The sequence below is a fragment of the Babylonia areolata genome, chromosome 28 (genome assembly GCF_041734735.1).
Source record: "Babylonia areolata isolate BAREFJ2019XMU chromosome 28, ASM4173473v1, whole genome shotgun sequence".
Taxonomy (NCBI): Eukaryota; Metazoa; Mollusca; class Gastropoda; order Neogastropoda; family Buccinidae; genus Babylonia; species Babylonia areolata.
In genome coordinates, this window is record NC_134903.1 from 17023936 (window position 1) to 17042053 (window position 18118).

The 18118-nt window shown below is 43.2% G+C and overlaps 2 protein-coding genes across 2 annotated transcripts in view; one reads left to right on the forward strand and one right to left on the reverse strand.

The window, feature by feature from the left end:
• LOC143302093 (succinate dehydrogenase [ubiquinone] iron-sulfur subunit, mitochondrial-like) lies at nt 1-12726 on the forward strand. Its single transcript, XM_076616612.1, has 8 exons — nt 1-91; nt 1619-1696; nt 2423-2481; nt 3158-3301; nt 4435-4513; nt 6412-6534; nt 7800-8024; nt 11280-12726. Exons 1-8 carry the CDS (start codon nt 26-28, stop codon nt 11355-11357), a joined length of 852 nt encoding a protein of 283 aa, XP_076472727.1. The 5' UTR covers nt 1-25; the 3' UTR covers nt 11358-12726.
• The window catches only part of LOC143302091 (ATPase family AAA domain-containing protein 3-like), a 21409-nt gene continuing 14936 nt past the window's right edge, over nt 11646-18118 (reverse strand). The window contains exons 13-15 of the mRNA XM_076616609.1: nt 16812-16979; nt 15850-15958; nt 11646-15278 (exon numbers count right to left, since the gene is read on the reverse strand). Coding sequence (XP_076472724.1) covers nt 15030-15278; nt 15850-15958; nt 16812-16979 — 526 coding nt within the window. The 3' untranslated portion in view covers nt 11646-15029. The remainder of the gene's footprint in view (nt 15279-15849; nt 15959-16811; nt 16980-18118) is intronic.

Consider the following 18118-nt stretch of genomic DNA (forward strand, 5'->3'; position numbering starts at 1 on the left):
GCACTACAAAGTTACACAAACCAAGATGGCAGCAAGCGGTTGTCTCAAGAAACTTTCGCCTGCTACGAAAGCAGTTTTCCAGCTTTTTCAAGTAAGAGTGGTTGCATTAGCTATCTTTTTGGTTATGTTTAGCCTTTGTTATAATCCTGTTCGAGCTTGAATGCAGTATGTATTCCCAATATTTTTGTTTCTGCTTGTATTTGCAAATGGAAGCGATTTGCTTCACAGTGTGAAGTCACTTTGAGGGCACGTCCTTGGCCTTCGATTTGTGGAAGTGAACTTACGGAAAGTGGACAACGAACATTCTTAGCCCATATTAAATTAAAATGCAACAAAATACACTTTCATAACATGGTGAATCCAGTTCGGTATTTTGCTGCTTTCAATGGTGAAATTGGGGAACAGTGCACACGGTGTTACACAATCTGGGATCAGTGTTGGCCAAGTGACAACAGAGGTTGCATAAATCGCATATGTAATGATATGACTTTGGCTTGAAACAGTGTTTCATTGGGGAACGACTATTAAACTAAATTGACTTGTATTGAAGGATTCGCATTTAAAAATCGCACACACACACACACACACACACACACACACACACACACACACACACACACACACACTGGCGGCTTCTCACAGGAACGTTTCATAAGATTATTTTTTGGTCCAGATGTAAAATGTCTTTTTATGCACACCACTTAGAAACAGATCATACTCTAATTTGAGTGCATGCAAGTATGAAAATTATGTATTCATGCAACCTGACAATAAGACTAAGAACTGTATGATATTCATGCATTCACACTCCCACACTTTGAACTCTGGAAAACCTTGCTCAGTTAAAAACAAAAAAGAAAAAGGAAAAAAGTAATTGACTCTGAAGAGTGGAAAACGTTAGCATTTTTGTGTGTGTGTGCATCATTCTATTGTTTATTCGAACATTAGAGAGAAGATATTGAACAGACATTGATCATTTCATGTGTTGTAACTGATCAGTAAACATTGCATGCGTGCACGAGTACACACACACACACACACACACACACAACACACACAAACACATGTACACAAATTTGAACTGTAGGAATGTTTTTCTTATTGTTTTAAAAACAAAACAAAAAAAACAACAATACTAACAGTGTTACAAATGTATTTCATTAATTGACACTGAAATGCGGAAAGTGATGGCAGCATTTTTGTGTGTGTGTGTATCATCATATTGTATTCAGAAAAGGTTCATGACAGATATTAGATATTTTCATCTGTTACTGAAACTGTCAGTAATAAACACTATGCACACACACACATACAGGCACAATCCCCCCCACCCCCTCCACACACACACACACACACACACACACACACACACACGCATATTCACACATGCAGGCACACAGACACAGGCTGACTCACTCTCTCTCTCTCTCTCTTTCTCTCTCTTTTCTCACTCACTCACTCACTTACTCACTCTGTCTCCAAGGTATTTATTTGTTCCCTCTCACTCAGTTATAGAAAAAAAAAGAAAAGAAGAAAACTTTGTCTCCAGGATAACTCTTTCTCTCTTAACCAATATAGAAGCTGGTCAGTGAATGTTCTTCCTGTTGTTTTCTTCCAGGCCAGATGTGCGCAGACTGCAGCTGCTGCCGCGACTCAGCCTGCCCCTCGTATCAAGAAGTTTGAAATCTACAGATGGGTAAGTCAGGCGTACACTCTGATACACCATAAGGTTAAAAAAAAAATTGTTGTGTTGCTTGGTATGTGTAATCTTTCTCCAGACCTGTTTTTGTTTGTTTTTTGTTTTTGTGTATGTTAGCCGCTCATCCAAAATCTCATGAACACAGGTGCATTTGTGCTGATTTTTTTCGGAGTCTTGATGCTGGCAGTCTGCATGGAACTGTAAACTTTCCAAGCTGTCAAAGTTAGGCCATCACCATGCTGCAGTGGGTTGTTTATAGTGTGTCATTATCAGTTTATGAGAGAAAATTCTCTTGAGGTGCACTTGCCAGTAACATACAATTCAGCAGACAGGTCATCTGTGTTAATGTTTAATCATTCAAGAGATTGTGTACAGTATGCAGCATACACAACTTCCATGCATCAAAGCTAACACAGTTTGCAGGTTGTGCAGTCAGATGTTTTTTTTTTTATCATGAGTGCATGAAAAGATTTTAAGGACTTATTCAGTTGCTGAAGTACTCCCTTTAAACTGTAAAGTCATTATTAGCTGTCACTACTGGTGATTGAAGTTAGAGATTAGACCACTTGGGGAGGGGGGGGGGGGGAAGGGGGGGGGGGAATTGCTTGAGGACCGGCACTCTAGAGGAGATCAGACTAGTTGTTTTGTTTTGTGTTTTATTCCTTGTCTATGCCTATGAGCGATGGAGTGTGCCTCAAAGAAATGTGTGGTTGGTTGTTACAGAATCCAGACAGGCAGGGAGACAAGCCTCATGTGCAGACCTATGAGATCGACCTGAACCAGTGAGTGGAGTTGTTTTCACTTGTATCTGACAGGGGCTGTATTTGTGCATTTGAGACTAAGCACATACTAATTCAGTGAAAACTGAATGAATTGTAAAACACTAATTATTTTTCTAAATAATGTATAGTTTAAACCATATCCACAGTAAGTGCTTTGTTTTAGCTTTCCAGACTTTAGGGTCTTTTTTAAGCAGATATCAAGTCTAAATGATCCTTCTTGAATGTAAATGGGAAGCTTGCAAAGTTTTTTTCATCCTGCCCTTGGGAGGGGGGGGGGAGAAGGAAAAAGAAGGGGTTTGTGGGAGAGCGTAACAGGAAAATCAACCATTACAAGCAACGCACTTGAAATGTAAGTCAGAAGCATGGTACATAATTGTGTGAAGTACAACAGTATCATAGTAACATGTTTAGTCATAACTGTCATGGTGATATGTTCAGTCACAAGTGTTGTGCAGATTGTTTGATGTTGCGGACAACTATGGCATGGTTTAATGTTAGAAAACATAATGTCAGATTTTTTTATCAGAAAAAATCATGTTATCACAGGCCTTCTTGAGATGTTTTATTGAAGACAACACTGAAGAATTTATATATATTGAGTCTGAAGCATTGTGCAGATTTGTTTTGTCAAAGGTGTTGTTATATATTGAAGTCACCGGTGTGTTGTGTTGAACAGGTGTGGGCCCATGGTTCTTGACGCCCTCATCAAGATCAAGAACGAGATGGATCCGACCTTGACCTTCCGCAGGTCGTGCCGTGAGGGCATCTGTGGCTCCTGCTCCATGAACATTGACGGAACCAACACACTGGCCTGTCTATAGTCAGTAGCTTTTATCATGTATTTTGAAATTTCGATAGGGGCTGTGGCTGAATTGGTAAGGTGTGATCTTCTGACCCAGTGTTCACCAGTGATCAGGGTTTGAGGTCCCGTTTTGGCACGGTGCTGTCTCCCTGGGAAAGGCACTTTTCTCAGGTTTTCATTACTGCACACTGGTGTGAATGGGTGCCTGTTGGCAAAGATTTTTTTGAACTATGTAAGGAGAGAAGTGGGCTTCGCTTTCCTGTGCCATATTATTGTTAGTAGTAGTAGTACTTTTTTTTTTATATGTATTTATCTATTATTTATTCACCCTTTTTTTTTTTTCTTTTTTTTTTCTCAAGGCCTGACTAAGTGCGTTGGGTTACGCTGCTGGTCAGGCATCTGCTTGGCAGATGTGGTGTAGCGTATATGGATTTGTCCGAACGCAGTGACGCCTCCTTGAGCTACTGAAACTGAAACTGAAACTATGCCATGCCTGAGACGCAATTGCTTTGAAAAGTTATGTGACCTTTATTCTTTTTTTTTTTTTAATTTGTTGTGTGTTTTTTTGTTTTTGTTTTTCATATTTCATTTTCATCAAACTGATAGGTTTGAGCCAGAACATTAAAATCTCTTACTTAGTTTGTAGTGAAAAAGTCCAATTTAAAGGTGAAGGTGCTGATGATGTGTGATTAAAATTGTTGCAAGATGATATGCTTTACACTTACAGTGCTTTTTTCTCTGTTTGATGTTTTGCGTTTTATTAAGTGGGTGTCACATGTAAGTCTGGGAAGGTGATGTCTCTTGTGTGTGTGTGGTGACTCAGTGGTGAATTAGTTTCTTCTGGGTGGGGACTGAAGGAGATAGAGAAAGAGAGAGAAATATACAGGATTTTCATTGATCAGTGCTAATTTTGTGTTTGCAGTGTGTGTGTGTGTGTGTATGTGTGTGTGTGTGTGTGTGTGTGTGTTTGGCATGCATGTGTCTGTGTGTGTGTTTGGCATGCATGTGTGTGTGTGTGTGTAGGTTTGTTTGATGTGTGTGTGTGTCTGGCTGATGTTCTGTTGTGAATTGCTGTAAGAGGTTTGTAAATGTTTTATACAAGTACTATTATATTATGCTGACACTGTATGTTTGTATGTGTGTGTATACAGCAAGATTAACACCAACCTGAAGAAGCCAGTCAAGGTGTATCCTCTGCCTCACATGTACGTCGTCAAGGATCTGGTGCCGGTGAGCTCTTTTGTCTTTTTTTTTTTTTAATTTGTATTTAAAAAAAAATTTAATTGTGATCTTCCAGAGTTGACTTTTCAATTTTTATTCTATTTTTTTCTGTTATAAGTACTTAACATGAGGCTTTCTTCATTGGCAAAATAAAAAGAGACCCACTCATTCTCACTCATAACGCTGATACACACACATACAGATAACCCACGCAGACCCATCCCTCACACACACACACACACGTGCAAAATTTTGTCTGATTTGTTTTGAGTTTTGATGGACGGTTTATGCTCGCTGCACTAATTGATGTGTGTTAACACATCTGGGTTTCTCTTGTGCTAGCGTGCAGTTTATTTTGTGTCAGGTGTCATTTTATGTTTATGTTTGTTCCAGTGTGTGTGCATGTGTGAGTGTGTGTAAGAGCGTGCGTGTACACTAGCATAAGAGTGTGCCCAGCAGTGATTTTTCTTTCAGGCTATCTGTCTGCATAGCTTTACTAATTGTAATCTAACATAGCTAGTTTCTCACCTCGACATTATGTATATTCAAGGCGACGCGGCAGAATTGGTGAGGTGTTGGGACTTCTGATCCAGGGTTCACCAGTAATTGGGGTTTGTGGCCCAGTTTGGGAATGGTGTTGTGTCCTTTGGGAAAGTTACTTTACCCCCCCTACCATCTACCGCCTTCGCACAGGACACTGCGGCCTCCGAGCACACCTGAAGAGTATTGGAGTGGCAGCCACATCCCTATGTGATTGCGGCCAGGCTGACCAGACCCCATCCCATATTCTCCAAGACTGCCCCCTGTATGAGAAGATGCGGCAGCAGTCCTGGCCTGGGGGTGCTGACCTCAACACCAAGCTCTGGGGGACGGCAGCCGATCTTCACCGGACGTCCGAGTTTGTGGCATCCCTCGGACTTCGACCCTGACTGCGTAGCTGTCGAACGCAAAGAAGAAGAAGAAGAAGAAGAAGACTTTACCCCCCCAAGTCCAAGTTTCCTCACCCCACCCGTGTTGTTGGGAAAGGAAAAAAAATGGTGGAAGGAGAGGATTGGGCCCCATTTTTCTTGACACCGTTGATATGAATTCACTGCCCTGATGGCTGTTTAAAGGCTGTTGGACCTTTCATTCACCTTTAACTCTCTCCATACGAACGGCGAAAGAGATGGCGTTAACAGCGTTTCATCCCAGTTACCATCATCAAAATATTGCAAGCGGAACGCTCTTATACTGAAGAGGTGAATGTTAACAAAGAATACCACAGTTCTGACGACGGAAGCTAAAGGTTGGGTCATTCAGACACCCACTGGACATTTGTATTTGTATTTGTATTTCTCTTTTTATCACAACAGATTTCTCTGTGTGAAATTCGGGCTGCTCTCCCCAGGGAGAGCGCATCGCTATACTTCAGCGCCACCCATTTTTTTGTATTTTTTCCTGCGTGCAGTTTTATTTGTTTTTCCTACCGAAGTGGATTTTTCTATAGAATTTTGCCAGGAACAACCCTTTTGTTGCCGTGGGTTCTTTTACGTGCACTAAGTGCATGCTAGCACACAGGACCTCGGTTTATCGTCTCATCCGAATGACTAGCGTCCAGACCACCACTCAAGGTCTAGTGGAGGGGGAGAAAATATCCGGGCGGCTGAGCCGTGATTCGAACCAGCACGCTCGGATTCTCTCGCTTCCTAGGCGGACGCGTTACCTCTAGGCCATCACTCCACTCTGTATACATCCGAGGGGTCTGTGTAGAGGAGAAGAGAGGACTGGCCGTACTGAGTGAGTTAATGTATATTCATAGGTGCTTTGACAGTGCATATTCAGATAGTGACAGTGACACTGTGGAAGCTGTGCTCAGTGCTGTGCTGTGCTGACTGTGGTGTGTGTGTGTGTGGTGATGACTGCTGCAGGACATGAGCAACTTCTACGCCCAGTACCGCTCCATTGAGCCCTACCTGAAGAAGAAGGATGAGGGCTGCACCACGCCCGGCACCAAACAGTACCTGCAGTCCATGGAGGATCGCGCCAAGCTGGTCAGTGGGAGGAGGTGGGGGTGGGGTTGATATATGCTTGGGTGCGAGTGTTTCCATCAATATACAGATTTATGTACTGGAAATTTGAAGGGTTTTTTTTCACTTTATTTTACTCTGTATTATATTGGATTGTATTGCTTTTTGTCTCCACACATTTCTGTGTGTGAAGTTCAGACTGCTCTTCCCTTAGTGAGCACGCATGTGTGTGTGTGTCTGTGTGTGCTTATTGACTGTTTTGTGCAAACAATGAGAGTCGTGTGTGTCTGTCTGCCTGTGTGTATGTGGTAAACTTGAATATTGTCAGTTTCTCCGGAAATACTATGTCTGCCAATACCAAATTTATATTGAAAATAGTGTGTGTGTGTGTGTGTGTGTGTGTGAATCTTCATAGTCATACCAATAATAGGTTGTAAGTCTTCCGCATTAAGCTGTATTTCCGGATCATGGACGGTTGATTTTGTTCAGGATCTGAATCCAGAAAATGTGTTCGAAGACAGCATGGCCTCATTTTTTCCTTGTTAGCAATTAAAAAAAGAAAAAAGAAAAAAAAAATGCTAATTTTGGACAGAACACATACAGCGACCCTAACAACATCATTGATGTGTTTACTGCACATGAATATTTTAAAGTGAATACTGAATTCACTAGAAGGTACGTAAAAGAGAAATTGAATGGGCAGTGGTGTACTAATTTCTGCCGGTAACCGAGCCTGTCGAACACGGATCTCAGCAGATCTGGAGAAAGCAGATACTTATGTACCCAGGCCCCTTCCTAAACAAACACACACAAATTCACATACACATATGCGCATTATGTGCTACTCAAGCACATTAAGCGTAATGCAGCAGGATTACACATACCGAACAAACACACACACACGAACATGAAGTCATCTTTTCTCTGTGCCAGCCTTGCAGGACAGTCTGTACGAGTTCATCTGTATTACTCATAAGAAACAAACACACACAGACACACACACACACACACACACACACACACACACACGAACATGAAGTCATCTTTTCTCTGTGCCAACCTTACAGGACAGTCTGTACGAGTTCATCTGGATTACTCATACGAAACACACACACACACACACGAACATGAAGTCATCTTTTCTCTGTGCCAACCTTACAGGACAGTCTGTACGAGTTCATCTGGATTACTCATACGAAACACACACACACACACACACGCACATGCCCATGCACATGCATACACACAGAGTGTGAACTCATCTTTTTTCCTCTGTGTGTACCTTGCAGGACGGGCTGTACGAGTGCATCCTGTGTGCGTGCTGCAGCACGTCCTGCCCCAGCTACTGGTGGAACTCGGACAAGTACCTGGGCCCCGCCGTGCTCATGCAGGCCTTCCGCTGGATGATCGACTCTCGCGACGACTTCACTGACGAGCGTCTGGCCATGATGGAGGATGGCTTCTCCATCTACCGCTGCCACACCATCATGAACTGCACCAAGACCTGCCCCAAGGTATGGTGACCAGTGTTGTGTTGTGTTGTGTTGTGTTGTATTTTCACCAGCTGTTGCCACACCATCGTGATCTGCACCCAGACATGCACCAAGGTATGGTGACCTGTGTTGTGTTGTGTTGTGTTGTGTTGTGTTGTGTTGTGTTGTATTTTCACCAGCTGTTGCCACACCATCATGAACTGCACCAAGACATGCACCAAGGTATGGTGACCTGTGTTGTGTTGTGTTGTGTTGTGTTGTGTTGTGTTTTCACCAGCTGTTGCCACACCATCGTGATCTGCACCAAGACATGCACCAAGGTATGGTGACCTGTGTTGTGTTGTGTTGTGTTGTGTTGTGTTGTGTTGTGTTGTGTTTTCACCAGCTGTTGCCACACCATCGTGATCTGCACCCAGACATGCACCAAGGTATGGTGACCTGTGTTGTGTTGTGTTGTGTTTGTTTTCACCAGCTGTTGCCACACCATCGTGATCTGCACCAAGACATGCACCAAGGTATGGTGACCTGTGTTGTGTTGTGTTGTGTTCTGTTGTGTTGTGTTGTGTTTTCACCAGCTGTTGCCACACCATCGTGATCTGCACCCAGACATGCACCAAGGTATGGTGACCTGTGTTGTGTTGTGTTTGTTTTCACCAGCTGTTGCCACACCATCGTGATCTGCACCAAGGTATGGTGACCTGTGTTGTGTTGTGTTGTGTTGTGTTGTGTTGTGTTGTGTTTTCACCAGCTGTTGCCACACCATCATGATCTACACCAAGACGTGCACCAAGGTATGGTGACCTGTGTTGTGTTGTGTTGTGTTGTGTTGTGTTTTCACCAGCTGTTGCCACACCATCGTGATCTACACCAAGACATGCACCAAGGTATGGTGACCTGTGTTGTGTTGTGTTGTGTTGTGTTGTGTTTTCACCAGCTGTTGCCACACCATCGTGATCTGCACCAAGACATGCACCAAGGTATGGTGACCTGTGTTGTGTTGTGTTGTGTTTTCACCAGCTGTTGCCACACCATCGTGATCTGCACCCAGACATGCACCAAGGTATGGTGACCTGTGTTGTGTTGTGTTGTGTTGTGTTGTGTTTTCACCAGCTGTTGCCACACCATCGTGATCTGCACCCAGACATGCACCAAGGTATGGTGACCTGTGTTGTGTTGTGTTGTATTTTCACCAGCTGTTGCCACACCATCGTGATCTGCACCAAGACATGCACCAAGGTATGGTGACCTGTGTTGTGTTGTGTTGTATTTTCACCAGCTGTTGCCACACCATCGTGATCTGCACCCAGACATGCACCAAGGTATGGTGACCTGTGTTGTGTTGTGTTGTATTTTCACCAGCTGTTGCCACACCATCGTGATCTGCACCAAGACATGCACCAAGGTATGGTGACCAGTGTTGTGTTGTGTTTTCACCAGCTGTTGCCACGACAATCGTGATCTGCACCAAGACATGCACCAAGGTATGGTGACCTGTGTTGTGTTGTGTTGTGTTGTGTTGTGTTTTCACCGGCTGTTGCCACACCATCGTGATCTGCACCAAGACATGCACCAAGGTAAGGTGACCTGTGTTGTGTTGTGTTGTGTTGTGTTGTGTTGTGTTTTCACCGGCTGTTGCCACACCATCGTGATCTGCACCAAGGTATGGTGACCTGTGTTGTGTTATGTTGTGTTGTGTTGTGTTGTGTTGTGTTTTCACCAGCTGTTGCCACACCATCGTGATCTGCACCAAGACATGCACCAAGGTATGGTGACCTGTGTTGTGTTGTGTTGTGTTGTGTTGTGTTTTCACCAGCTGTTGCCACACCATCGTGATCTGCACCAAGACATGCACCAAGGTATGGTGACCTGTGTTGTGTTGTGTTGTGTTTTCACCAGCTGTTGCCACACCATCGTGATCTGCACCAAGACATGCACCAAGGTATATTAACCTGTATTGTGTTGTATCTTCGTCAGCTGTTATCACACTGACATGAACTACACCAAGATCTGCTCCAAGCAAACCATCTTGATCCTCCCCATATTCTTCTTTGTCTTCTGCATTCATGGGCTACTGCTCCCAAGTTTCCTTGTATGTACGAGTGGATTTTTATGTGTATGGTCATTTTAAAAGCCAAATTGAATTTTTTTTAGAATTCAGTCTGCTAGACTGTTCATGAAAGAAATAGGCGTATATTCAGGTAAATGATGTTAAATTTTCATCACTTTAAAATAATTTTTTTTATGCATTAAGTTCAGTGTTGAATGGTACTGGTCAAGGTTTTTAATTAAAATTTCAAGACTGTTCCAGGCCCTGAATGGCAAAATATATTTTCCCAAGACTTTTCCAGCCCTGGAAATGGTTCTCTCAAGTTTCCGAGACATTCCCAGACTGCTGCAAACACTGTTATATCTCCAGCGCAGTGTTATATCCCCAGTGCAGTGTTGTATCCTCAGAGCAGTGTTGTAAGTTGTGTCCTCAGTGCAGTGTTGTATCCTCAGAGCAGTGTTGTAAGTTGTGTCCTCAGTGCAGTGTTGTATCCCCAGTGCAGTGTTGTATCCTCAGAGCAATGTTTTAAGTTGTGTCCTCAGTGCAGTGTTGTATCCCCAGTGCAGTGTTGTATCCTCAGAGCAATGTTTTAAGTTGTGTCCTCAGTGCAGTGTTGTATCCTCAGAGCAATGTTTTAAGTTGTGTCCTCAGTGCAGTGTTGTATCCTCAGAGCAATGTTTTAAGTTGTGTCCTCAGTGCAGTGTTGTATCCCGAGTGCAGTGTTGTATCCTCAGAGCAATGTTTTAAGTTGTGTCCTCAGTGCAGTGTTGTATCCCCAGTGCAGTGTTGTATCCTCAGAGCAATGTTTTAAGTTGTGTCCTCAGTGCAGTGTTGTATCCCGAGTGCAGTGTTGTATCCTCAGAGCAATGTTTTAAGTTGTGTCCTCAGTGCAGTGTTGTATCTCTAGTGCAGTGTTGTATCCTCAGAGCAGTGTTGTAAGTTGTGTCCTCAGTGCAGTGTTGTATCCTCAGAGCAGTGTTGTAAGTTGTGTCCTCAGTGCAGTGTTGTATCCTCAGAGCAGTGTTGTAAGTTGTGTCCTCAGTGCAGTGTTGTATCCTCAGAGCAATGTTTTCAGTTGTGTCCTCAGTGCAGTGTTGTATCCCTAGTGCAGTGTTGTATCCTCACAGCAATGTTATAAGTTGTATCCTCAGAGCAATGTTGTAAGTTGTGTCCTCAGTGCAGTGTTGTAAGTTGTGTCCTCAGTGCAGTGTGTTGTATTATCGTTGCAGGGCCTGAACCCTGGCCGTGCAATTGGTGAAATCAAGAAGCTGTTGGTCAACTACAACAAGGCGGCTTCCGCCCACTAGGTGCTGAGTGATGTGGGGACTCAGGGACCCGTCACTTTGCAGACGATGCTGCCTGCCTGCCCAGCTCTGTTTCTTTGTTTCTGTAGCCGTGGATGTGGGGACAAAGAGCGGTGGCAGAACATGGTGTAACAGGGAATGAATTAAAGAATTTTTATTCATTATTCTTTTTTTTCTTTTTTTTTTCCTCATGCCATATTGATGTTTATTGTTAGCGCTATGGGCTCCTGTACTTAGGAGGTGGAGCGCGCGCACACACTGAGTATTGACACGTGATCATCTTTGTTAGTGTTAGGTGGACATTGTACAGCAGGACTTTGAAGGCTTGTTGGGCAGGGATTCCCCCCTCATTCAGTTTTCATGCATGGACCAGGGCGGTATTCCTTCATGTTGATGTCCAGATTTCATGCATTGACTAAGCATGTATTGCCCCATGTTAATGTCCAGTTTTCATACAGTGAGTAAGCCTGTATTCCATGTTAACGTCCAGTTTTCAAACAGTGACAATGCCTGTATTTGCCCATGTTGATACCCAGTTTTCATACAGTGACTGGGGCTGTATTCCCCCATGCTGATGTCCAGTTTTCACACACTGACTAGGCTGTTGATGTACTGTCTTTATGCAGTGATTAAGCCTAGTTGTCCAGTTATCATGCTGTGGCAACGCCTGCATTTCCCTCATGTTGATATCCAGGCCTTTGGTTCTCTTTGTGCTTTAGAAAAACCAAGAAACAGATGTGCACTGAAGATGGCATAAATTAATGACGGTTCAGTTTTGCAGTATCAGAATAAAAAGAATTTGCTTTGTTTTCTGAAAGACAACTGGATTTGCAGCATGACCTAGAGGTGCCAGCCATACCCACCCACTCTTGGTGCTGCCAAGTAACTTGGCAAAAACATTATGAAGGGTTTAAAAACAAACCAAAAAGCGATTTCACTGTGAAACCGTTACAAATGGATTTCGAGGTTGGCACATGGGTACTTGCAGAAGCTTTCTAAAATAACTGCTTGATGTGCAGCATCTTTGATATGGTTGCGCATCAAAAAGTGGACCAGTGGGAGTGGCAGGTTCAGATCTGGGCCTTGACACCAAATTTCCCTGGGCCTGTAGGATGTGGGACAAAAGCTCACTGAGAATGTAAAGAAAAGTAGTGTATTGTCGGGGAGAACACGCTGTGATTTTATGTTTGAATGCCAATGCTGTCGTTTTTGTAATGTGGCCATGTCTTGTGCATTGTTAGTGAGCTTTTGACAGGTGGCGATGTTTACTCTAACCCAAGAATTTGTCATCTTGATATGAGATGTTGTATTACCACTGCTATTTTGGGGAGGAAAAAGCAGTGGGAAAAATTAAATGAAACGCTCAACAGTTTTGGATTGTCTTTGTTGTAACTAAAGTGAATTTTTTTTTCTTAAAACATACTCACTTTGTTTACACAAGTGAGTCAAAAACCAAAACACCACACACACACACACAGAGGAGAGAGAGAGAGAATGACTTGACAATGCTTTTTTTCTAATCCATTTCTGTTTTACAATGCCCTTCAGACAAGGGGCGGGAAAGAATAAAACATACTTGTGCACACATCTCAAGTAATTTGCAATGATCTTTTGAACCATACACACACACACACATCAATATGTACAACGTGTTTATTAGGCTCCTTGCGCATAGCAACACACACCCACTTTGATACATACAGCAACCTGTACAACAATTAAAAGTATACACATCAAACTGATAAAACCACACTTGTCCCATCAGCATGAAATGTTACAGATACACTTCACATTATTTCTTTTCTCACAAACACCCTTCCTCACACTCTCTCTTTCTTGTCTAACTCCTCTCACATTCCTTGGTTCCAGCATCACATAAATGAGAACACAGGTTATCAACAAGCTCCTTTCAAACTGGTATGGAATATGGAATTCTGTCCACATCATTTCCAAGTCAAATACACGTGATGAACAAGCTTCTTTCAAACTGGTTTTGAATCATAAAATTCTATCAATAATCATACTGGGTAAAAGAAACATGTAACTATCCTGTTTTTGTCCTTTTCTCAGCCTCCCTTTGCCACATCCCTCACGGGTTAAAGGTTAAAGGTCACACAGCTTTTTTTTCCAGCCATCAGGGCAGCGAATTCATATCCACTGTGTTCAGAGCTCATCACAGAAGGCGGGGGCCCAATCCTCTCCTTCCGCCGATTTAACTTTCCCCGGCCAAAGTCAGGTACCCATTCACACCTGGGTGGAGTGAGGAAAATGCCATTCCCAAGGACGCAACACCATTGCCGAAACAGGGCCTCAAACCCTGATCACTGGTGAACACTGGATCAGAAATCCAACATCTAATCAATTCTTCCAGTCATCCAAGACAATTCGAATATGTGTGAAAACGGCAAGGTGGTCTCCATTTGAGTGAAAATGAGCAACATTCTCTCCCACTCATATAAAAACAACAAAAAAACCCTCCATATCTCCATACACAAATAAGAAAATAATAAACAGTAAAAACAATAAAATATATTCCAACTGACAGACATGCATGAAGTGAAAATCTCTGAGAAAACCACAAAAGACATTCCTATCACCATACACTAACACAAAATGAGAAACTTGTGTGTAAACTCGTTTCACACGTACACACATCAGTTGACGGGATGCGTGACCCAAAACATCCCCGCGTCCACTGACTAAACACGTTAATCTCCCCAGCTCACCAGCCAGTAAAATAACCAATCAAACAGATGCAGGTTATGGGAATGCTGCCTTCTGTAAAACTGACACCTTTCACATTTGGAACCACACCACTCAACCTGTTCTTCATCCCAACAGTTATTCTGAAATCTTACATAGAACAAGTAAAAAAAACATTACAGAGATTCTTCCCTGATTTATGGATGTGTGCATTGGGTGCAGTGGGGGTCAGAGAATATACAGAATCAATGCTGCTTACATTGTGCAATCTGAAATATTTCTTTAGTTTGTATCTTAAGTGTTTCAATAATTTGGTTGTGCTGGTGTTGGTGCTTGTTTGCTTCAAAGATCAGTTCTCATATATTCTTTTCTGAGATCCATTGCATTTCTTAAAACTGGAGATACTTAAACAGGAGATTACAAACACATATGTTATGTTCTGTATGTTGGGAATAAGTTTTCTGTTTCTGTATAATTTTCTTAGTTTCCTGAAGATTCCTCCTCACCCCCACCCCTTTTTAACAAAATTTATTCATTCATTTATTACTGTGAAGTTCCATATCCCACACACTTACAGGCAAGCTTCAACCAGGCAACAAATAACAACCCAAAACAAAGGAAAAAAAAAAAAAAAAAGAAAAGATCAACAAAACTTGACCTTACACTTCTCACATTCTTTGGGCACTCTTACATACACACAAGCGTACACAAACATACTCACATATGCAAATGCCACACATATGTAAATGCACATACACAATGCAAATGCACATATGTAAATGCATATACGTAAATGCACATGCTCGTACATACATACAAATGCACGCACACAACAGGTTCTGCTCCCTAACTACAGACACCTCACAAACAAACCAATCAACAAACAAACCCACCATTCACACAAAAACCACACGCCCAACAACAAACACACGTTCCACCCTCCCCTAACTTAACTACCTACCACACACATCCTCACACTTCACTTTCACCAGACCCCGACGGGGATTGAACATTCTTGGTTTTGGGGATGGCCGAGGCGGAGTCTTTCTCCGACCTGTAGAGGGCGCTCTTGGCAGCAGCAGCAGCAGCGGCGGCGCCAGCCTCTTTGGCTTCGTCTTCCTGCCACTGAACTTTGCGGGCGTGCTGCTGGATGGCATCGGAAACGATCTCGTCCACCATCTTTTCCGTCAGAACTCCGTCCTCTGAGGCGTAGGCCCGCGCCTGTTGGGTGTGGGAAGACAGACGGACAACATCAATGATGATGATATGTATGGCTTATGTTCAAATGTGTGTGTGTGTGCATGTGCATGTATGTGTGAGTGAGCATGTGCAAATTCTTAAACTGATATATACATGTACATGTATGTATCCAAAATTCTACTGTATCTGTGTTTGTACATAGATTTTCTGTCTATGTTTGTACCTTTTTATATACTATCCCCCCCCCCCCCCCCCCCCAATATTCCTTATGACCCTGGTACACTTGGTAATGAAGACATTTTCTATTCCATTCTATATGGATACTTATACAGAATGCCTATCTTCAAAGACCAAACTGTAAACCCTGGAAGGTAAACATGTCATTTATTTCCATCCCCATCTTCTTCCATAGTAAGAAAAACAACAACAAACAAAAACAAAACAAAAAAACAACCAAAATGATACAAGACATCAGCACAACAGAAAGTAAATATTATTTAAAAAAAACAAAAAAACAACAAAAAAAACCAACACTCTTCTTCTTCCTCTGCACCCTGACAATCCCCCAGGAGAACTGACATCTGTCACTCACCTGCCAGGCCACGCCCATCTTGGCGATCTCACGACCGGACAGTCCCGTACCGATGGCAGCGATTTCCCGACACTTGGCTCCGTAGTCAAACTGACCCACCTTCAGCCGTCTGCAACAAACGGTTATTATTCATAAATTATCACCACCATCATGGTTCACACAGATGTGACCAAACAAAATTCATACTTTTTCCTGACCAGACTGAAAACTTTCTATACAAAGTAAAACTGTCTACTACACTGCTGACAAAAAAGATTTGTAGATATTCTGGTACTGATGTTCAATTGTTTGTTTTTGAGTGCTTTTGTTGCTTTTTTTTTTGTTTTTTTTTTTGTGCTTTTTCCCTGGTCCAGCACTACACGAGACCACTGCAGTAAAAAAAAAAAAAAGAGAAAAAAGAAAGAAAGTTTTTTCACTAATGGTGAAAAATTGATGGAGAACTGTTTGTTTAATCAGAGCAAAGCTTCATTTTCATGCTTCCAGAATCTGTAAATGGCTTTGTTCAGAATGCCAGCTGTGCCAAGCAAGAATAAACGAAATTAGAATAGTGTACTGCTATGAGCATACTTGTACCAGGTCCACAGGGGAAAAAAAAATCATGGTACGAGTTAACCAGTAGCTGGAGTGGAATGACTTTTACGGACCCTGAAGGGCTTTACACACAGACAGACACACCCACACACAGACATACAGGCATGTACACACAGAGACATAGACACACACACTCCCCCCCCAAACACACACACACTGAATAGCACACACATGCACAGCACACACCCACCCACGCACACACACAGAAGCAGACAGACAGACACACACACAAACAGCACCCCCCCACACACACACTCTGAGACACACACCCACACACTCAACACACACCAAGACGCCCCCATGACCCCCCCCCCCCCACCCACTTTCCCACACTCAACACACAAACACAACCCCCCCATCCCCCAACTCACCCCTTGCCCTGCGTGGCAGGCTGCAAGACGTATGTCTGGAAGTATTGGCGCACCATCCTCTCCCTCTCGTCCAGCCCAGGGGCGTCAAACTCCACCATCTCGTCAATACGGTCATTGATGGCCCAGTCAAACTGCTCTGGCTGGTTGCTGGCCAGAACCAGCATGAACCTGAAACACAGTTTTCACTTTCAGTTTCTTAATGTCGAGGTGTATATGTATATATATATATATGCTACACCTCTGCAAAGCAGATGCTTGACCAGCAGCATAACCCAGCCTTTGAGTGTATGCTTACATGTTTGTGTACCTATCACAGCGGATTTCTTTTTATATAATTTTGCCCAGAGGACAACACTCTCGTTGCCATGGGTTCTTTTTCAGTGCCCCAAGTGCATGCTGCAAACAGGACCTTGGTTTATCGTCTCATCCAAAAGACTACACGCTCAATTTGATTTTCCAGTCTAACTTGGGATAAAGGGCGAGAGTGGGGTTTGAACCCACACCTTCAAGGACTTTCTGTACTGGCAGCTGAGACAACGTTAACAGCGTTTCACCCCAATTACCATCATCAAAATATTGCAAGCGGAAGGCTCTAATACTGAAGAGTTGAATGCCGACAAAGAATACCGCAATTCTGACGACGGAAGCTAAAGGCTGGGTCATTCAGACACCCACTGGACATCCGATGGGTCTGTGTAGAGGAGAAGAGAGGACTGGCCGTACTGAGTGAGTTAACCATTGCACCACCTTCCTCCAGGGCAGTGTGGGTTGAGTCATGACGCTTACTGCCAAGCCCACCATGGACTGCTATTTCATGGCCAATTATCCATCAGTTCTTTTAATAAAGCAGAGAAACAGGTGCAACAGCCGAGTGGTTAAAGCATTGGACTTTCAATCTGAGGGTCCCGGGTTCAGATCTCGGTAAAGCGGGTAAATAGTAGAGATTTTTCCGATCTCCCAGGTCAACATATCATGCGCAGACCTGCTAGTGCCTGAACCCCCTCCGTGTGAATACACATGCAGAAGATCCTGTCATCCATGTCAGCATTTGGTGGGTTATGGAAACAAGAACATACCCAGCATGCACACCCTCGAAAACGGAGTATGGCTGCCTTCATGGCGTGGTTAATACACAAAACAGTCATACATGTAAAATGTTACATGTCTGTCTGAATGTGTGTGTGTGTGTGTGTGTGTGTGTGTGTGCCTGAAATTTGACTGAATGACAAAGGAAACAAATGATAAGTGCCCAATGGCAGCCATCAGTTGGCTCTACCCAGGTAGGCAGCCAGTTTTGAAAATGACCC

Bases quoted from the DNA above. Each gene is read 5' to 3' on its own strand.
- LOC143302093 (XM_076616612.1), top strand. From the start codon at position 26: ATGGCAGCAAGCGGTTGTCTCAAGAAACTTTCGCCTGCTACGAAAGCA. The intron at 1,697-2,422 runs GTAAGTCAGGCG...TGGTTGTTACAG, and splicing joins AGTTTGAAATCTACAGATGG to AATCCAGACAGGCAGGGAGA. The intron at 6,535-7,799 runs GTCAGTGGGAGG...TGTACCTTGCAG, and splicing joins TGGAGGATCGCGCCAAGCTG to GACGGGCTGTACGAGTGCAT.